Source organism: Podarcis cretensis (assembly GCF_951804945.1).
Source record: "Podarcis cretensis genome assembly, chromosome: 14".
In the NCBI taxonomy this organism is placed as follows: Eukaryota; Metazoa; Chordata; class Lepidosauria; order Squamata; family Lacertidae; genus Podarcis; species Podarcis cretensis.
The window spans coordinates 37,076,053-37,097,800 of NC_137183.1; the positions used below are offsets into that span (position 1 = coordinate 37,076,053).

General features: G+C 44.1%; 2 protein-coding genes and 1 long non-coding RNA gene across 10 annotated transcripts in view; 2 read left to right on the forward strand and 1 right to left on the reverse strand.

The window, feature by feature from the left end:
* PERCC1 (proline and glutamate rich with coiled coil 1) overlaps positions 1-21,748 on the reverse strand; it is a 200,149-nt gene that overhangs the window by 17,555 nt on the left and 160,846 nt on the right. The gene's annotated exons all lie outside the window — the stretch shown is intronic.
* Positions 276-21,071, forward strand: LUC7L (LUC7 like). 8 transcript variants are annotated; one of them, XM_079952610.1, is made up of 11 exons: positions 277-520; positions 3,247-3,341; positions 4,746-4,844; positions 6,085-6,195; positions 7,359-7,502; positions 8,314-8,490; positions 8,771-8,859; positions 9,415-9,444; positions 14,357-14,527; positions 15,594-15,655; positions 19,090-19,320. In XM_079952610.1, the coding sequence occupies exons 1-10, from the start codon at positions 460-462 to the stop codon at positions 15,619-15,621; spliced, it is 1,005 nt and encodes a 334-aa protein (XP_079808736.1). In that variant the 5' UTR covers positions 277-459; the 3' UTR covers positions 15,622-15,655; positions 19,090-19,320. The 8 variants fall into 8 exon arrangements, with proteins under 8 accessions (XP_079808731.1, XP_079808736.1, XP_079808735.1 ...); XM_079952609.1 differs by having other exon boundaries at positions 278-520; positions 19,122-19,320; XM_079952611.1 differs by lacking the exon at positions 15,594-15,655 and adding an exon at positions 2,172-2,242 and having other exon boundaries at positions 332-520; positions 19,090-21,071.
* LOC307202565 lies at positions 15,662-17,699 on the forward strand. Its single transcript, XR_013832929.1, has 2 exons — positions 15,662-16,548; positions 16,908-17,699. It is a non-coding gene; the product is annotated as an uncharacterized lncRNA (long non-coding RNA).

Below are 21,748 nucleotides of genomic sequence, written 5' to 3' on the forward strand. Positions count from 1 at the left end.
AATAAAAACACAAAAATATAAATATAACATGTTCATATTAAAAATACCAACAAAAATCAAAAACACTGAAGATATAAACAAAACCAACGAGCTGGCGGCGAGTCCAGGCTCCGCTCAGAACCGAACTGCAGCAACCAGCGTGCACTGCGGGCTCCGGCTCGGCTCGGGACTACAACCCCCAGAGTGCCTTTCGCGCCGGCGGTTGGAGGAGGAATGCGAATAAGACGGCGGCCGCCTCCGCCTCGGCTTCCCCCTTCCCCCAATTCCCATCGTGCCCTGCGCAGGCTGTAGCGAGTGAGAGGCCGCGCTAGGGTCGGTCTCCGCGGCCTGGGCTCGCGCCGTTGTTCCACTCCCCCTACCCCGCCGCGCTCCCCTGGTTTCCAAGGAGACGCCAACCCCCCCTTCCCCTCCGCCGCGCTCTCGGCTCACCTCGTAGCTGCCGCCGCCGCCGCCGCCGCCATGTCGGCCCAGGCCCAGATGCGGGCGCTGCTCGACCAGCTGATGGGCACGGCCCGGGACGGTGAGTAGGGGCGGGCGAGGCGGGGGCCTGCAGGAAGGAAGCGAGCGAGCGAGCGAGCGCCTCGGGCCTGGCGCGGACAGAGCCTTTGGGGGCCCCTGCAGTGGCGGAGCGCTGAGGAGGCGACCCGCCGCCGCCGCCGCCGCCGCCTCCGGTGTCCATCGGCGGGGCCTCGCCTCAGAGGCCCACCCACAGCAGTGCCTCGCTTCCCCTGCAAACTGAGGCTTTCCATCCCCTGAAAGAGGCAGCGGCTCTTTCTCTTCATAATAAATCCATAAGGTTTGAGGGGTTCCGTTTCTGGGAGGCCAGGGGTGAGTGAGCGCTCAGCATATGCTCAGAGGCGCTCTTGCCCGACCGCCCCCCCCCCCAATCGCCACGCGCGTTTTATTTCACACGTCCTTGGCTTGAGCCTTTGCGTTGTACCCTGCTAGGAAAAGCCCCTCCCTGCTCATATTTATGAGAGAGGGGCTTTGGGATTATCCTAGGATTATATGATAAAGGGATAAGAAGGACGTTTTTGGCTGATGGGCATCTAAAATGAGGGGCAACTTTGAATTGCTTCTTTCAGTTAGCCAAGATAGGTAAGTGGAGCTTCCAAGTCCAGCAGAAGTCTACCTCTTAAAACCAGAAGTGCTTGTGTATGTTTTAGGGAGGGGTGAGGGGCTCCCTGCCTTTGTGGCCTCCTTGTAGGTTTGCCAAGGGGCAGTTTGGAAACTGGATGTTTGAAGGAGTAGATGGAGCATTGGCCTGAGCCAATGTTACTGCTGAGCCATATGGAGAGTTTATAGCAAAAGACAGCTGGGTGCTAACTGGCCGGAAGTCAAACCTGTCAGGCCAGTTTAAAGTTTGGCTGTGTGGCAAGTTGGCCAGTGTAGTGATTGTTGGTCATGGCAATGTGGGTGGTGAGCGTCACCAAGCACAGCGCTTGGACGAAGGTGCCTAAGCAGGGTAGCCGAGTCCCCAGCACCTGCATTATCATGCCTTCAAGGTGTGCCAGTCCAAATGCCCACCAAAGCTGGTGGCATAGTTCTTGACGTAACATCTAATTCCTGGAAACATCTGCTCAGTAGCCTAAAACACTGCTACAGATGGTATAAGGGAAACAATCAGGTGTTTCAGAGTAAGTTAGGATCTAGTGTGTTCAGTACATTTCGAGGGCACTCTTGGAAAGCATTGGCAAGGAATACATATTACATTAAATCCCATAACTCGGACACTTAAAGCTGCCTGAAACATAAGGCTTTAAATGCCAGATTTGTTGGTTTTAGCTCTGTATCATGAGCTGAAAGCCTGACTTTTTCTGGTCTTATGTGGTGAGGCTTTTCTTTTGTAGACTCGCCTGTAGAGGTAATGCTTCGTGAATAAAAGCACGAAGTTAGGCCTGTTCTGTATGGAAACGGGACTTTAGTGCTAGCCCCGGGACATTCCCTTGAAAAGCTGTGCATTCCTGTCAAGGTTTGTATCTGCTTCCTTACTTGAATCGGCAACTATCTGGCACATTTGCAGAACTCTGCAGATAACTTTTTGCACTTTGTTTCGTAAATGAATAAGTGCTCGTTCTTTCTTTGTGTATTTGAGTTGCTTTTGAATTGCTTCCCATAATTTTATTTCATACAAACTGAACAATTGTGGCCCCTCTATTTTATTTATAAAGGTTCAGTGTATCTTTGCCTGCCTACATCAATCTGCAAGGGAGTTGCAGAAAAGCCTCATGTTCATCGAGCCGTGAGTCACAACCAATTTTTAAAGCTGTTATAACAAAAAAAGTGTTTGCTGCTTTTTTCACAAGTAACTTTAAAAGTGTAGCTTAGAAAAGAAAGAAAGGGAAAAAATACATTTTTAGTAGACACAACATTAATCCTGGATGCTTGCGAATCCTGATCTATAGTCATACACAGACTAGCTTTTAAAAAACAATTGTCACATACCATTACCACTTTGCCTTTACTTTTTATGTATCATTCCCCTGACTTCCTTACTGCAGGTGTGGGCAAGAAAACTTTTCCTTTAAAACTTTTCAACAGCGGGCATAAAAATTCTGCAGCTGAGGTCTTGAAGAAGGCAGATGGGTATAGTATATGTTGGAGCTCGCAGTGTGTATTAACTAACTTCCCCTTTTTTTTGTTGGTTTTGCTTGTTTTTAAGTGGCTCCCAAATGTAAAAATGTTTTCTGAGGGCGGGGAAGGGGAGGGGGCAAAACAAATTATACTCTTCAGGTCAATACCAAAATATGTCTGGTGGCCCTGTGGCACCTCATTGCTTGTTAACAGTACAAGGCAGCAGCACTAACTGAAAAGACAGTGAATTAATAAATGGCTGCTTATTTAAATTCCCAGGTGTTGATCTGTTTTGTTCATGGTGTTCAGAGAGCACAGGTTTTGATATCTCCAGACCCTTCTCCATGCAGAAGAAAATTCTTTGTGGTCTGGATCCTTGGCTGACTCTACTGTCATTTTACATAGATGTCTGGCTGCGGGCATTCTTGTGGTCAGCACCATTCTTAGTAAGTGGTGCATGTGACAGTAAATGCTATACTTGCTTCGATTCTCAGCTGTGAAAGAAAAATGAATATTCTGCGACTTAATGCCTTTGTAGTTCTTCAAGCAGTTCTGGGGTTCGTGAAGTATTTTTATCTGCATAATGAGGCGAAATAGAAACTTACCACAGTTTACCTTCTTAGCATTTTAAATGTTTTTTTTTTCATATTTATAATCAAACATGAATTTCAGGAGATGAAACGAGGCAAAGGGTGAAGTTCACAGATGAACGAGTCTGCAAGAGCCACCTTCTGGATTGTTGCCCTCATGATATTTTAGCAGGAACGGTAAGTACCCTTCCTGATGGTGCTACAGAATATATGGTTTAACAGTTAAATCCTGCGTGGAATCATTCTGTTTAGCTATGTATACAAACTCAAAAAACCCAAGTGGTGTCAAGCTGGCAACCTCCCATTTCTCTAATAATCAGGATCATAATACAGTGGTGCCTCGCAAGACGAAATTAATTCGTTCCGCGAGTTCCTTCGTCTTGCGATTTTTTCATCTTGCAGAGCGCGGATTCCCCGGGTATTAACGGCTTTAAGAAAAAGGAAGCAAACCCGCAAGACGTTTTCGTCTTGCGAAGCAAGCCCATAGGGAAATTCGTCTTGCGAAGCAACTCAAGAAATGAAAAACCCTTTCGTCTTGCGCGTTTTTCGTCTAGCGAGGCATTCGTCTTGCGGGGCACCACTGTAAAGTGGTACCTCGGGTTAAGTACTTAATTCATTCTGGAGGTCCGTTCTTAACCTGAAACTGTTCTTAACCTGAAGCACCACTTTAGCTAATGGGGCCTTCCCCCGCCGCTGGAGCACGATTTCTGTTCTCATCCTGAAGCAAAGTACTTAACCCGAGGTACTATTTCTGAGTCTATTTCTATTTCTGAGTCTGTAACCTGAAGCGTATGTAACCCGAGGTACCACTGTACAGTAATTTGGAGTACAGTGGAATTCTGTGTGACGTTACTTAAACATTATGAAAAACTCTACATGCACACTTAAGTGTTCTGGTTATGAAATTGAGGTAGCTAAGTTGAGCCCTTAAACTCATCTGTTATGGGCAGCTGTCAAGTAGTTACCTGGGCAGCAGAATTCAAATATATCCAGTCAGCTGATGTGAAAGGGGACATCATAAGGAAAAGCAGTAAGATGTTCTCTTAGTAATGTGTGTCCCTTTTATTTGTGACAATTTCATATAAAATGTGGATCAGCAGTAACTCAACCTTCAGCAAAAAATACACAGAGCATTAATACATATAGCAGAATATAATTCAGCCTTGTATTTGAAATGGCAGAATCTTTGAATTGGCATGTTTCAGAAGTGCATAATTGGCCCACAATGGAGTACACCAAATGAATTTTAAATGGTTAAAAAGAGTACAAAACCCTTTTAAATAAGTATATTATTTTAAAGCTGCAGGGCTGTATCTAGTGCCATTCGTACTCAGAGTAGACCCATTGAAATGAATGAACATGACTAACTTTCATTAATTATGATGTATACTTTTAAGTAAAACTTAGTCGGATACAACCCATATATATTAATGTCATCTGACTCAAAATGAACATGTATAAGGTAGAGTTACTTTTTCACTTTTCCAAACCTAGCTCATGCATTCCTCTAAGCCTAATCATATTTCTGCATAAATGTAAAGATCTCAGATTGTTTTGTCTTCTTTTCCCCCTTCTCAACAGCGCATGGACCTTGGAGAGTGTACAAAAATTCATGATTTGGCACTAAGAGCAGATTATGAAATCGCAAGTAAAGAGAGGGACCTGTTCTTTGAGTTGGACGTAAGTGCTTTGTGTTTTTTTTCTGGTAATGAAATGCTGGTATCAGATTGGGCAACAGTAAGTCTGATATTCTCGCTAATCTTGTGACACTTCCCGCTGTAAGCTTCCTGCAAAAGTTAGCAGAAGTTTTCTATACCATTCACAAAACAGTGATTTCTGAACTATGCAGTTACAGCTAGTGGTTGTCAGATGGAGACTTAGAACATTGCGCTTTAGATTTTAATGAGCAGTTTGTTACTAGACACAAAGTGTCTAGGGTTTCTCTTCAGAGCAAAGTTGTCATGCTGGGCACTGGCTCCAAATAATTCCAATGCAACAAGCCCATAAAACTATTGCAGGTTAATTTGCAGACTATGTAGTCTTTATTTTTATAGGCATATATTATTATTGTTGATAATGGGATGTGCTGCTGCTCTGACCGAAACAGGTGCAGTCACTGAGGCCTGCACTCCAAGATCAGAGTGGAGCCCACTGGTCATGTAATCAATACTACTGAGCTAAATCTAGCTTGTAGCTCTTTAAAGCAGTGTTTCCTAACCTTGGGTCTCCAGCTGTTTTTGGACTACTACTCCCATCATCACTAGCTAGCAAGACCAGCGGTCAGGGGTGATGGGAATTGTAGTCCAAAAACAGCTGGAAACCAAAGGTTGGGAAACACTGCTTTAAAGCAGCCTTTGTCAACCAGGTGCCCTCCAGATGATCTGGACTACAGGTCCCATCAGTCGTATCCAGTACATGGTTAACTGAACAGAGTTGCCCTATACTCTTTCTTCTGAGGAATCCAGCTCAATATATCCTCTGCTGTACCTAAGAATTCTATTATAAGAGCAGCGTAAATAGTATTTCAGTTATTTTAAACTTCTACCTAAAAATGTCTTTGTTGCCATTTTGCCATTCTTGGTGTTTGTTATATAAAACTAAACAAACTAGCATCACTGCTAGAGTTTAATAATTTGATGTATCACAATAGCATTAGGATATTGCTTTGTGCTCTGAAGAAATGGGTTTTCTAAACACACCTCTGCTTTTACCCTGAAGAAACATCTCTTGTTCCCACCTCACCATCAGTTGCTTTCACCTGCCCCTTACTGTCACTATCAATTTTGATCTGAAATACCAACAAGAGGATCGTGTTCATCTTGGGGCATCTCTTCCAACAGGGAAAAGAATATTGAAGTAATGTTTTGTGCATACACCCTTCCTATATGTGTGTCAGCTTTGTTTGTTTGTACATCTGTAGGCAATGGACCACTTGGAATCCTTCATTGCTGAGTGTGACAGAAGAACTGAACTGGCAAAGAAACGACTTGCAGAAACACAGGAAGAGATCAGTGCTGAAGTGGCTGCAAAGGTACTTCAGTCGGGCAAAATCATGTGTGGCAGCCTCCTTTCTCAAAGGCTGTATCAACAGTTGCCATCCTATTCTCTTGTTACATAAGGCTCCCAGTCTCCTCTGATTTACTGGACCAATTAGATTCATACTTGCCCAGCTTCAGTAATGCTGCATCCCCAGATGTTCCCAGACAGTTCAGTTGGCATCTACGTGAGAAGCTGGTCCTACCGTAAAGGTTAAATGCATGAGCTCTTTAAGTTGGGTGGTCCTTAGTTCAAGCTGCCTTGAAGCTCATGTCAAGGTGTGATATAAAATGTAATACAATTTCCCTAGCCTTATAAATAAGCCCACAACACTTACCAGCATGTAATAAATAAATATTACTAGCCTGATGGGGGCTGGAAAAGGAGGATCAGAGAACTGCAGGAGCATCTGCCTTTCTGTGCTGCAGAGGAGGAAGTGGAGGCTGCTGTCCTTTAGCAGCTGCCTTGGTTTCTTTGCTGGGCTTTGTTCTGTCCCTCCTCCACCACCCCTTAGGTTCTTTAACTGGCCTTCACTGTAAGATCCCAGGGTGGGTTACATCAATTTAAAACACAGTATTATAAACATTTTAAAACATTGACATCACAAGGATGGGGTGGGTATTGAAAATTCAAAGGTCAGAGTAATGAAGGCTGGTGCTGCAGTGATATTTCAATCACAAATTCACTATCAGCCCCAGGGATAGAGTTAGCTTACCTTAAAAGATTACTTGGATGAGGCATTTGCCTCCCAAGCACTTTATAAATTAATAAATAAGCGGTTCATTTTTGTTTCAGTATGCGTTCTGCCTTTCTTCCAAAAGGTGCTCAAGGTAGCTTGAAATGCATTGCAAAGCCAAAGGAAACAGGCTTCAAGCCAGTTTACTGCATTAGAAGGGAATACCTCATTCCCCATTTTCCCTTGAATCTTTCACACAACTTTTCCCTTAGACCAGTGATGGCCAAACTTGGCCCTCCAGCTGTTTTGGGACTGCAACTCCCATGATCCCTAGCTAACAGGACCAGTGGTCAGGGATGATGGGAATTGTAGTCCCCAAACAGCTGGAGGGGCCATTAAATTCCTTGTGTGCCCAGACCAAAGTCAGACGCCAAAGATGTAATGTATTCCCCTGATCACTAAACACCATCTCTCCTCTCCAGGCAGAAAAGGTGCATGAACTAAATGAAGACATTGGCAAACTTCTGGCTAAAGCCGAGCAGCTGGGGGCTGAAGGGAATGTGGATGAATCTCAGAAGATACTGATGGAAGTCGAAAAAGTCCGAGCAAAAAAGAAAGAAGCAGAGGTTTGCTTTGCTGTCTTCTTATTGATAATGTTTTGTATAAAAGTTACAATTTGTTTTTTATTTAGTCTGCTCTAGCTGCAAAAATGCGCCATACTAAAGCAAAATGTGGAGTTGTCTCAAAGCAAAACTAGGTGAGGAAATACTGATGACTAATTGCTTTCTTTCTTGTTTGAAATGACAGCTTCTGAGTATTTCTGAACATTTCCTCATGACTTCATATGTAAATCCATCTATGTAACGGTGTGTTAGCATCCTAACCCAATATGTGCAGGATTAACTGAGCTGTAGGTCAGATAGTGTCTACTATTTCTAGTATATTGGGGTAGGTAAAAAAAGTAAAGGTAAGGGACCCCTGACAATTAAGTCCAGTCCTAAACGACTCTGGGGTGGCGACGCTTATCTCGCCTTACTGGCCGAGGAAGCCGACGTTTGTCCACAGACAGTTTTTCCGGGTCCTGTGGCCAGCATGACTAAGCCGCTTCTGGCGAAACCAGAGCAGCACACGGAAACGCTGTTTACCTTCCGGAGCAGTACCTATTTATCTACTTGCACTTTGACATGCTTTTGAACTGCTGGGTTGGCAGGAGCTGGGACCGAGCAACAGGAGCTCACCCCCTTGTGAGGATTCAAACCACCGACCTTCCGATCGGCAAGCCCTAGGCTCAGTGGTTTAGACCACAGTGCCACCCACGTCCCTAGGGTAGGAGTACAGTGTTAATAAGCTGGGAGAAATTGTTTAGGGTGGAGAGATGAAAGCGTAAGAGATAAGCACTGTGGAAGTATTAATACTCAGCTGTCTGATCTTCCATAGGAGGAATACCGTAATTCTATGCCTGCATCCAGTTTCCAGCAACAGAAGCTGCGGGTCTGTGAGGTCTGCTCTGCATACCTTGGTCTCCATGATAACGATCGCCGACTTGCTGATCACTTTGGAGGCAAATTGCACTTGGGCTTCATTCAGATTCGTGAGAAGCTGGACCAGTTGCGGGTGAGAACTCTGGCGTGGGGCAGCTGCTTTGGATGCAGAAGGCCACAGTTCAATCTCTGCTGTACAGATGCCCTGAGGGGGGACTGTAGCCCTGCTTCATGGCTCCTGTGAAATGTGGTTACATGAGCAGTATGCTCTTGTGCACTTGGAGCATTGTCCGTCTCGTGCTCAAGCCATTGGAGAACCATCCTGGTAGAGGATGAATTAACTTGTGTTTTTTTGTCAGACTTGTGTTGTAGCACGCTGCCGCGTTTAACAAGGTTTGCTATCTTTATCATAGAAAACTGTGGCAGAGAAACAGGAGAAGAGGAATCAGGACCGGTTGAGACGGAGAGAAGAAAGAGAGCGAGAGGAGAGAACGGGTCAACGGTGAGTGAACTCTAGGAAGTATTTGCAGTGGAAGGTTGTGGTGCTGTGGCTTGAGGGTGCTTGTGCTGCTGTGTGAAGATCTCAAAGAAATGGTGTGGCAAAGAGCGGGCATTAGTCACACTTGGATTGTGGGCAGTGCATGGCACGTCAGGGCCATATATTCTGGTTGCTTCCCCTCAAGTCAGGAGAAAATGTCAGGTGTGGGCTTTGGAAGGGGGCAGAGAGGGAGAAAGGGGCATGTTGCTGCTTGGGGAAAACTAGCAGGCCCTGCAGGCAAGCAGCAAATGACACAGCTGTCCAAACAGCTAGGGTTTTTGCCCTGAAAAAGGTGATTAAACCTGCCTTGCTTTATCAAATAGCCACCCTATGTAATTGTTTCATAGCCGTTTTTCTGATTCAGCTTTAACATATTTATCATCCATGCCTTTAATTCCTGATATTAAGAATTCTTTTCCTAAGTGTTATTTTGCTCTAAAAGAATATTTGTCTATTTGAAAGTTTCCAACAACTCCGTCAAACATTAACTTGCTTGAAACAAATGTTGTTTTTTGCTAGGTCTGGATCCAGAAACAGAGATCGCAGAAGGTGAGTGTTTTAAGTTAGTAATGATGGTTCTTCATTCTGGGTAAGGTGACTGGCATCCCTTTGCAGTTCTTTCTCTTTCTGCCATTCTGTTTGATCATTGGACCAGAGGAGGAAGAACCCTGGTGCCTTTCCCAGTTTGTAGCAATTGCTTGCTTGACCAGTCCCTACTGTGGTTTCAAGAAAGTGTATTTAGGGTGGGTAAACCACAATTATTTGAAAGGTTTAAAATATTGGATTGCTCCACTTGATACAGACTTGCCTTAAAGTCCTTGCAGCATTTTCAGTACATACTTAAAGGCCTTTTCATGCAACCATTCTTTCTGTATGGATGTTAGGTTGGCAGTCTCAAGAGGGTGGTCTCATGTTGAACCAAAGCCGTTTAGACTCTGAGAGAAAGCCAACCCCTTTAATTTTGCCTGGATTTTTGTAGGAAACCATTGTAGCTGCTGAGACCCTGGGAGAACATGCTCCTTGTGGCTGAGAGTAAAAGTGGGAGAATTGCTGATACGTCTTTTATGCTGTAGCTGTTCAGGAGCACGAAACACCACCTTCTTCTCCACATTGTCACATCTGAAATGGAAGCTTTGCATCTTCCTCAACCAGGAAGTGCCCAGGCTCTTGGGGAAGAAGTGCATAATCTGGGCAGAGGTGATGTAAAGGCTGCCTTTTCAGCATGGTTCTGTGGAGGAACTGGAAACTGAGGGAGTACTAAATGTGCAGAAGAGGAAGAAACTGTTCCTGTTCTGCAATAATGAAATATAAAAGAGCTCAACTTAATCACAAGTACAGTAGTAGCTTGCTTGAACTAAATGCACAAAGGATTAATCCACATGTATTAAGTCATCAAGAGATGTTCTAGGACAGTGAGTGAAATGAAAGTACTGAATGCTATTGCGTTAGGAAGCATACAAGGTCCTAAAATTACTGGAATTAAGAAGCCGCACCGCCATCGCCGGAGAGCGTTGACTTTTTCCTGATGACAATTGGACTCTAAACAAGTACCCGTGAGTAAAAACGGAAGATTTGACCAATAAATTTATGAAATTTATGAATTAGGCAACGAAGCGGGAAGGTCTAAACAGGAAGTCTGCCTTCCGCTTTTTGTAAATAGACTGAAGCAAAGATTTCGCAAGCTAAATAGCCTGGAAAATTGATTTAAAGATTGAAATTTCCTGCATTTGCAACCAATAAAACCCCCTTGGCAGCAGGAGAAAGGGGGGGGGGGATGTTGACCGTCTAAGCCTGCAGAGAGAGAGAGTAAAAGAATATAAGTTTCCATCGTCCCAAACCTGGGGACGGGGTGTCAGGACAGAAATTGTTGGAGATGTCCATTGATTGAAAGCGGAACACTTTGACAGATAGTTTAAAAAAAAGAGAGAGAAACAAATTAACTTCAATGCTGCTTTCTGCATTTCTGTATTTTAAAGAAACAAAGTATTTGAAAATCGAAAGTAAATTTCCCTTTGTTGGATACATCTTAAAGATGGACGTAAATAGAAATTGTGTCCCATAGAAGGAGCTTGTCAGTTTGTTGCTGCAGTTTACAGGGAGACTTTACAGCTGTGAGAATCAGACCATGGGACCAGTTGCTTGACCTTGAACAGAAATGCGCTGGGAGGAAGTTTTGGTGTCTGCCCTTGGCAAAACAAATGCTATGCTGAAGCAGTTGCATGAGAAAATGAACTTGATGAATGAAAAGTTGGACTTGTTGACTGCTGTAGCCAGTGAATATGAACTAACAGGAAACAAAGATAAAGAAATCTTACAGCAACCAACTCAGGAAACTGGCTTGACAGGGCAAGCCCAAGGGCAGATGAAGATGGAAGAGGTTGCGATTGCGATTGCACCTCAAATGATACAAATGGAGAGATCCAAAGTCCTGCATGACCAAAAGCCGCAGTATTGGAAGATTGAACTTGGAGTGTGTCTGGAAGTGTCTGGAGTCAAGGAAGCTTTTAACTCTGGTGGGACTGTGAAACATGTTGACAACTATTTTTGGAATAACTATTTTTTGAATTACAAAATTAATCTAGGGGTGTGGGACTGTGGGGAATGGGCTAGCTTGATGAAAGAAAATGGAGATTACTACCGGTTGGAATTCCCTGGAGACCCACTCCTCAAGGAGAAAGGGAAGAAACTACGAAAGAAACCAACAAGGGACAGGGAAGGGTGCAAGTATAAACAGGAACAAGAAAATCCGCAGAGGGGGCATAGAAGAGACCTAAGAGCCTCGGACATTAGAACACCAGATTGATGGACTGGATGTAATGGTTAGAAAGGACTGACATAACCCGAGACCAGGAAGAAGGGACGTTGGAAAAAATTAGAGGAAAAAAGTACCGTATTTTTCGCTCTATAACACGCACCTGACCATAACACGCACATCGTTTTTAGAGGAGGAAAACAAGGGAAAAAACATTCTGAATGAAACAGTGGATGTATCATTTTTGTGCTTCATGCTGTGGCCACAGACATGTGATCTGATGGTGAATTTGGGGTGAAGCAATGCAAAAATCCTGAGAATCCCTGTGGATCCATGTTTTGTAACCACGTTTTTGCACCATTGCAGCCCTAGGCAACAGTGGGTGCGTGATTTTGGGGGGGCAGGCTGTAGCCATGGACATGCTATGTGCTCTGATAGTGAATTTGGGCTGACCCAATGCAAAGATCCTGAGGATCCATGTGGATCCATGTTTTGTAACCACGTTTTTGCACCATTGCAGCCCCAGGCAACAGTGGGTGCATGATTTTGGGGGGGCAGGCTGTAGCCATGGACATGCTATGTGCTCTGATGGTGAATTTGGGCTGACCCAATGCAAAGATCCTGAGGATCCATGTGGATCCATGTTTTGTAACCACGTTTTTGCACCATTGCAGCCCCAGGCAACAGTGGGTGCGTGATTTTTGGGGGGCAGGCTGTAACCATGGACATGCTATGTGATCTGATGGTGAATTTGGGGTGACTGAATGCAAAGATCCTTAGGATCCATGTGGATCCATGCTTTTTAACCACGTTTTTGCACCATTGCAGCCCCAGGCAACAGTGGGTGCGTGATTTTTGGGGGGCAGGCTGTAGCCATGTACATGCTATGTGATCTGATGGTGAATTTGGGCTGACCCAATGCAAAGATCCTGAGGATCCATGTGGATCCATGCTTTTTAACCACATTTTAAGTGGGGAGGGAAGGAAAAACACAGAAGGGACAAGGAGCAGGAGAGGGGTGTGCAGAGAAGCAGCTGGCTAAGAATGCAGGAGAGGGGTAGGGAGGAAAGGAAGGCAAAAGTTTTCCCTCACCTACCCACCCAAGCCAGCCAGCTCCCTCTCTCTCTCTCTCCCTCCTGCATGTTTTCAGCTTTCCCCTCTGCTTGCCTGGAGGGGAGGGGCTTTCCCTGCTCTTTGTTCCGTTTGAGCAAACACAGCAAGGAAACAGAGCTGGGTGGGCAGTAAGACCCTGAGGCAGAATGCCGGAAAGCAGCCGCTTCCTCTTTCAGGTTTCCCTTCTAGGAGACGTGTGGTTTGATTTTTGCCTGCTTTTTTTGCCTCCCCTTGCACCAGTTGGCTCCAGGGACCACACATTCGCTCAATAACACGCACAGACATTTCCCCTTCCTTTTTAGGAGAAAAAATCTGTGTGTTATAGAAGGAAAAATACGGTATATAAAAAGGAGAATTTCTTTCTATTTTTGGAATTAGTGTAATACTAATGAAATATCAGGGAATATGATGGAAAGGAACTAATTGGCTTTAGTAGAAAGGTTTGAAGGAGTTATGTATAAATGTGGCTTAAATTTTGAAATTTTATGGTTTTTAAGGTAAGATAAGGTTTTTAGATAAGGTTTTTAAGATAAGATAAGCGGGAAGGTAAACGGCGTTTCCGTGTGCGGCTCTGGCTCGCCAGAGCAGCGATGTCACGCTGGCCACGTGACCCGGAAGTGTCTCCGGACAGCGCTGGCCCCTGGCCTCTTAAGTGAGATGGGCGCACAACCCCAGAGTCTGTCAAGACTGGCCCGTACGGGCAGGGGTACCTTTACCTTTACCTTAAGGTTAAAGAAATTAACGGTAAATTGAATAACAGAATATAGTAAAAGCTGGAAAGGATATGCTGAGTTAATAAAAAAAAAGACAGATTGTTAAGATAAATTATTTAAATAAAAATTGAGAAATATGGGAAGAATTTGCTGAAAATGAATTAAGTTAGAATACAAAAAGGGAGGTGTGAGGAGGTCCAAGAAACAAGCAAACCAAAGGATGTAATTTGGATTTGTATTTTTCTTTTGTATTTATGCTTTTTATTCTTTTTTCTCTTTTGTTGTTGTATTTTCCTTTTTTTATTCTTTTTTATATACCTATGTATTTTTGAAATTCTGAATAAATATCATTTTTTTAAAAAAAGTAAAATTACTGGAATTAATGCTTAATCAGCGAGTCACTCTTATATAGAAGCATTTTAGCTGTTTATTAATCTTAAATGTGATTGGCAAATCAGACATTGCTAAATGTTCTGGACAGCATAAGGGGTTGAGGAAGCCTGTTCAAAATATTTTTATTCAAATCTGAAGCTATTGGTGTTCTGCGAGGTATGTCTTTTTCATTTATGCATGAAGACAAGCATATTTTTATGTAGGGTGTTGCAGTCCTACAATACTGGTCAGATTTAACTTATTAGCCCAGGTTCAATTTCTTCCCTGCTGGTCATTAAACTCATTGGGTGGCATTGAGCAAGTCACTTTCTCAGCCATAACCTACCTAACCAGGGTTCTTGTGAGGATAAAATGGAGGAAGAACCCTGAATGTAATAAAAACTTGAAACTGAATTTCTTTCCAAATTCAGCAGTGGGGAAATCCAGCAGCTGTTCGTCTCAAATTCTCTATATCTCTGGGTTTTATACTGCTTGTTCCTGGTTCTTGCAGGTCTCGCTCTCGAGAGCGGAGGCGAAGACGTTCGAGGTCCATTTCCCGTGAGAAGCGAAAGTCCCGCTCCAAGTCCCGGGAACGAGAGAGGCACAGGCGCCATCGCAGCCGTTCCGGCAGCCATAGCCGAGGCCACCGGCGGGGATCCAGAGACAGGAGTTCAAAACACAAGTAGGGGCTTGGCTTTTGCAACCTCTTGGGGAAAGGCTTTTTGACTTGTAGTTTAGCCGTGAGAAACAAGTTCAGCTGACTATTGGAGAAAGTGTGAGAAAATAGGGATTGGTTCAAACTCCTTCCCAAGGCTGCGATGGGGTGGGGTTGAAGATGATACAAATAAGCAGGGAATGAAGTTGATACAAATAAGCATGATACAAATAAGCAGGGAATGAAGTTGAAGGCATGTCCTGCTTTCTCCCATTGTCATCCTAGAAGGTAGGGTGTGTGGATGTTGTCCATGAGCTCCAAAAGCCATTTGGGACTCACTAGATTGCACATCACCTGAGAAGGCTTCCCTACTTCTTTGCAACACTTGCATCTGCTCAAAAGCATGCTAGTTCTTCTGTAGTAGCAGAGAGAATTCTCTCAGACCCAGAATGTTTGTTTGGAATGGTAGGATCTACTGGATTTGAGACAGGCACATACATTTCTACTTGAGAGAGGCCCAAATCGCTAGCACTGATCTCTCAGGTGCTGTGTAGGTTTTGGTGGCCTGGCACACTGTGCTTTAATTGCTTTGAGGGTAAACAATAACCCAGGATTACTATTAGGGAGCTAGGCTTGATGTGAACAGGGGCAGTAACATGCTGCATGGCCAGAAGTGCTCCCAGATTTGCTATAAATCCTTCAGAATTGCTCCACCACATGGTTAACTGGATTCTACTTCTTTAAAAATATTGTAGTTCTGATCCTTGGAGAAGCTTAACAGGAAGCACTTCAGTTCAGATCTACTGCATGCAAGCATGTTAACCAAGTGGCCTCCTGACATACAGGTGTACCTAGTAACTTCCAGCTGCTGGTAATCCATAGCAGTACTGCAGGTAGCCTGGGGAAACCTAGTCTCTGTTCACCATGTTCACTGGATTGATAATGTCAACAGTAGATGAGCATTTACAGTTCTCTGCTCTATGAAGGGAAATAGAAAGTAGGTTTTCTAGAAATGGGGTATGTGGAAATTATTGACTCATGGTTGAGATACTAAATTCATTTTTTAAATCTGTCTTGAACATGAACAATAAAGAAAAGAAGTTTGGACAATTAGGAAATGAGGAAGACCCTGTAATTACTATTGCTAAAGAGCAGGTAAGGGAATGCTTCAGAAAACCCAAATGTACAATAGCCCATCTCAAAGTGTTCCCTTGGCGGGGAGGAACTGTATCAGTCATGTTTTCTGGAACAGTTAAAAATTAAAAATGAGAAGGCACAAGAAGAAAATGAAGTGCTTTATTTCTTCTAAAATAGAAATCATACTTTGATATGTTGCCATCCCTAAAAAGTCAACATTCAACAATAGATACTGAAGCTTCAAGAAGATGTAAAATGATACATAAGAGACTGTGTTGGGTAAAGAGTTGAATAATTTGCGGATGTTTGGGCTATTCCCATCTTCTGCTTTTGCATTGTTTATCCTTTAGATGCCAACACTTCCAACTACTCTTAAGTTGTTTTGAGTTGCTGTGGCAAACCTGTGACTAATAAATTTAATTAATAAATAATAAGCTTTATAGTGTGTTGGTGTAGCATAGAATAATAAAAGCATTGTAGGAGAACTGATATTGACACCCTCGCCCCAATTCTGTTGACCAAGTCCACTGTAGAGAAACTCCCTGTGAAATAAAGCTGTGTTTGTGTTTGAGTTGCTGATTGTCTTTCTCAGCTTGGTAGAAGCTTAGAGCCTAATTTGTAGCTATCCTTAGTTGGTTTTTGCTTTAAAGACTGAAAGGCTTCTGCTTCTTATCTGACAAAGTTGGCATCCACATTGCAGCTTTGAATTTTTATAAGCCGCTGTGTGTATGCAGGTCCCCCACCCCTTTAGCTGATCACTTTTGTCATGCTTAGCGTTTGGGTAGTTACGGTAGTCCCTATCCCAGGTAACAACTTTAATTTATTTCATACATTTATGTTCTGCCATTCTTCCAGTGAGACAGGAGGTGCTTTTAAGGTGCACAGTGACCCTATGAGGTGCAGTAAATTAGGTAAAGGGACCCCTGACCGTTAAGTCCAGTCGTGACCGTCTCTGGGGTTGCGGCGCTCATCTCGCTTTATTGGCCGAGGTAGCCGGCGTACAGCTTCTGGGTCATGTGGCCAGCATAACTAAACCGCTGCTGGCGAACCAGAGCAGCGCACGGAAACGCCGTTTACCTTCCCGCCAGAGTGGTACCTATTTATCTACTTGCACTTTGATGTGCTTTCAAACTGCTAGGTTGGCAGGAGCAGGGACCGAGCAACGGGAGCTCACCCCGTTGTGGGGATTCGAACCGTCCACCTTCTGATCGGCAAGCCCTAGGCTCTGTGGTTTAACCCACAGTGCCACCTGTGTCCCGCAGTAAATTAGGCATGACAAATAGAGAGTGAGAGTGTATGCACATATGCATATGGTGGGTGGGACTCCCCCTGTAGAATGGTGTGCCAAGATCACCTTCACAGGTCACTGTCAGAGACAGTATGTCTCTGAACGCCAGTTGCTTGGAAATACAAGTGGGGAAAGGTGGCTGTTGTGCTCAGGTCTTGCTAGTGGGCTTCCCATAAGCATTTGATTGGCCATTGTGAGAACAACATGCTGGAGTAGATGGGCCACCAGCTTCATCCAGCCTCAGGGTTCTTAACCTCATTTCTAAGCCCACCACTGTACAAGAGTGGCTCTCTGTTACGATTCCTGTTTTCATAGATGGTGACTGTAGCAATTGGGGCTCTCATCAGGGGCTAGTATCACTGGGCACTTGCTGAGTCTCACACCATAAAGAGCGGCTAATTAAAGGGCTGGCAATATGTCACCTCCCCGTTTTCACATCAAATCCGATAGCGATGGGCATTGTGTTTGTTGGTTGGATCAATCAATCAATCTCTATCCCACTGTTCCTCCCAGAGAAGCCCAAGACAGTAAAGCAGAAAAAAGCCATAAATTTTAAATAAAACACCCTCACAGCTGAACAAGTCATACTTGTGAAGCACTTGTGTAAACTGGGATTTGGTGGGAGGGAGGGGGAAATAGGAAACAGGCCAAATGACTTAACCCTGCATTGTACTGGCTTCAGGGTGTATGGCACAGTTGAAGGAAGGAAATATCTAGGTATAGGATGAACTGTGGGATAAAACAGGAGTAGATATGTGTGAGAGATGTATAAAACCCAAGTTGTCAAAAGAAATTGGTTACTAGCCAAGAGGGAAGCAGGGGAACTCCCTGAAGCAAAAAGAAGAGATTGGTGACAGTGTAGAAGCATAGGAAGGAGCCTTGTTTAATATTGATGTCATTGTTGAATTTCTAGGCTTGACTGAACAAAAAAATAACTGAACAAAATCCATTTTATTGCAAACTTGTATTGTTTACTTCTCTGGTCCTGGGCAGATGGGCCCAGCAGTCATTGCACTGAGTTTATTCCTCTATGTTGCTAAGCCTGGAATTTGATTGACTAATCTCATCCTAGAGTGAGCCATTGTGGTCCATTCCCTGGATCTGGGGCATGGAACCTTTTTGGCTTATCAGAATCTAACCTTGTGGGCCAAATTTAAGAGGCAGGTGAGGCTGCACACCTGTCAGTCACCTGACATCACAGGTTGCCCAGTGCTTTGAAGTCTCAAAGCCGGGAGTTCAAAGCACCATGTGCATCCCAGTCATCTGGTACATTTAGAGTTCCCTGCAGGGAGCTTCCTAGCACACCTGATCCAGCAGGCTTCAGCTCTATTGCACATTCTCCACAGTCCATTTGAAAATAATCAGGGATCCTGGCAGACCACTTAAGAAACACCATTTTTTCTTTTAGAAATCAAAGCATATGCCTAATTTGTCTTTTTCTAACCATAGTCCTGTATCTTTCAAATGGGGTGGGCATGCTGCTTCTGTGAGTGATGTTGATTGGAGAGCTTGTCAGCTTTTTCCTCAGGTCAGCATTCGTCCTGTGTTTGGACTTAAGAGTAGACAGGCCATTCAGGACCCTTCTTCAATGGATTGATTTTTTTTTTTGGGGGGGGGGAGGAGTTGATTGTACCAGACCATATTATGAAACTATTGGCCCTAAGCCTGTTTGACAGTATAGTCTTGATCAGAGTAGCATTGCTTCTCATTTTTTGTTTCCAGCAAAACGGGCTGTGCACAGATATCTATAGCTCAGTTGGTAGAGCATGAGACTGGTTAATCTCAGGGTTGTGGATTTGAACCCCACATTGGGCAAAAGATCCCTGTAGCTGCAGGGGGTTGGACTTGGAGACCCTTGTGGTCCCGTCCCACTCTGCAGTTCTGCGAGATTGTTAACTGTTCTATAGTCTTTCCATGGGCAACCTGATTGCAGCTTGTAGATTTCAGCTTATGAACCTCTGCATCTAGTGCTTGACCTTGACTCTGGATTTAGGTAGTACCTCACCGTGTGCTTAATGTCTACCAACCCTGGAGGGTGGCTCTTCCCGCCCATCTGGGTGTCCTTCTGCCCATGGTCCAGAAAGGAGAATTGGTAGGCTAAGTCCACAGTTCCCTTTTCTGGTCTGAAATGTTTTCACAGACACACACACACTTTCCATTCTAGAGCCCTACAGTATGCTCTGGTTTCCTCTCCAGATCCTCTAGAGATCGGTCTTCAAGGGAGAAATCACGGGAAAGAGACAAGAAAGAGAAGAGCTCTTCTGAACGGCGACACGAAAGCACGAATGGCAAATCTCACCCTAAGAGATCTGAAGAGAGGGAAGCTGGCGAGATCTGAACTGCAGACGCGATCTGTATTGTACTGTATATATAGTCTTGAGAAATGTTCTACACAGCCCAAATTTTTCTCATTTATATTAACTGAATACAGCACATCTTTTGTAGTTCTGAATTTCTATTGTTTCTGCAGGTAGCAAAGCCAGTAGTGTGACAGTTTCCTATACTGTTGACTTGAGACTTTTGTCTTTTAATTGAAAAAAACAAACTCAGTCGCTGGTCTTCAGTGCAGTTTAGCGACTTAAGCAGAATGCAGCAGAAGCAGGCAGAAGATGTGGGGGTGGCGGGATCATAACGTGCTGTAAAAACTCATGCTCCACCTGCCTATGTTAAAACATCACTTGCCTTTCTATTGCAGACTTGAGTTCATAACATACTAAAGAACCTCAGCAGCGCTGGTACTCCCCCCCCCCTTTCTAAATATGGCAGGTTCATGTAATGTTTCTGATATCCAAGACTTCGCTAAATATGAACAAGCCAGATTGGTCAAAAGTAACCTACACCACAGCCTAGCTTAATAAAGTTGTTTTGGGACAGCTGTACAACATGGCACAATATCTCCTCTTCTTTTTTGTTGTAGTAGTTGTATTTAGAGCTTGGTGAAAGTAGCACAGCATTTAAAATTTAAATGGATGTTAATTGGATTATTTTGTCAAGTTATGCAACTCATCAGTGTGAATTTTGCACTTCGGGACTTCATTTTTCTGTGTCTGCTTCCTAATTTCCAGGTTGCCAGTATTGATCTCACTGAATATAAATAATGTTCCCTGATGGAGAGGTCCTGGTGTAAGTGGGATGGGATTCCTCACACTGCAGCCTCAAACCGGAAGGCACGTTAGAGCAATTCCATTAAGAGCAGTGTTCACAATAACACAGAATGACTCTACCAATTTGGCAGATGAGGACCTGGCATGGGGAGCTCTGTCGTGGGACAAACAAACAACTCCCACATCTAGATTGATTCTGCAGTTACAGAGGGGTGGGGTGGGGTGGGGGAGCAAGATGCACTATTCTTGTTGGCGGCAGTTAAGCAGATTGCAATGCTGCCAAGACTGCATTTGCGGTGACAACCTGAAACACAGCTGGTAGGGGTGTGTCAAAGAGGTAGAGGGGCATAATCATAGTCATGTACTTCAGGTTCTTTTAATAACTGCTGATAGCAGCAGAAAACAGTCAAGGTGCTGCTGCAGAGAGTGGTGTCCAGGGTACTAGGAGTTTTTGACTTTTTATTTGTATAATTATCTAGTAGCTTACTGACCAATTCCTGTGTGCCTCTTCCCTCCAACTCCCTTTTTTTTCTTTTTTGTGTGCTGCAGAATTGTGTTCATCAATGCATGTTTAATCAAGTTTCTTTTCCGTTTTATTCTCACTGCTGAATTCTACCTTCCCCCCCCTCCCGCCCCAAGAGGACTGGTTGAGTGTGTGTTCTCTCAGCCTTTTGTGTGTTTGTGAGTGACTACCAGGAGAACTAATGAGCCAGCAGAAGGAGCAGATGTTTCCTTTGGGGAAATCGGATTCAGACCTACAGTTGCCCATTGGGACAGGTAATATCTGGGCATGCTCAGACCTAGAATGTGTTGCCCTCTGGAAAGTCAGAGGACACAGTGAGAAGCCAGCTAGGCATATCATATTGAGAGTATAAAATATTAGGAATTCATCCCTCTGTGGGGTTTTTATGTTTAGTATGAGCAGTTTGATCCTTAACAGCACCTTTGTTTGCCTTTGAGGGATATTGGTCTAAGTAACAAAGATGTAAGTAAAACGCTCTTCTCTTGCCAGTCTTATTCACATTAAAAGCTTATCTTTGTGGCTCGGAGTGAACAGTCTGTTTTGGTGTAACCCTTAATGCTTGAAATTTCCATGAATAACTCAGCCCTGTCTTTACTGTCAACCAACTGAAGAGACTGGAGTAAGTTTAATTACAGATGTTGCAAAAATGGGAAGGACCTAGGAATGGGGAAACCTTTCTGTGGACTAATGCAGTAGATACCCTGGACACATGAAGAAAAACATGGCATTCTTCAGAGCACCACTTTAGTCATCTTTACAGCAAATGTTCAGGGCAGGGCTATACCACAAATGGGAGCTGCAGCAGAATGTCGCAGTGTCCCACATGAGTGCGGATCTGCAGTTCTAGTTGTCCAGGATACTATACAGTGGTGCCCCGCAAGATGAATGCCTCGCAAGACGAAAAACCCGCTAAACGAAAGGGTTTTCCGTTTTTCGAGGCGCTTCGCAAGATGAATTTCCCTATGGGCTTGCTTCGCAAGACGAAAACGTCTTGCGAGTTCCCCCCCTTTCTCTAAGCCGCTAATAGCGCTAATCCGCTAATAGGGATGCTTCGCAAGACGAAAAAACCGCTAGACGAAGAGACTCGTGGAACGGATTATTTTCGTCTTGCGAGGCACCACTGTAAATTCAAGCTGCCCAATTCATTTCTTCCTCCTTAATCCCTTTCTGTATTTCTTTTCCAAGGAACACATGAC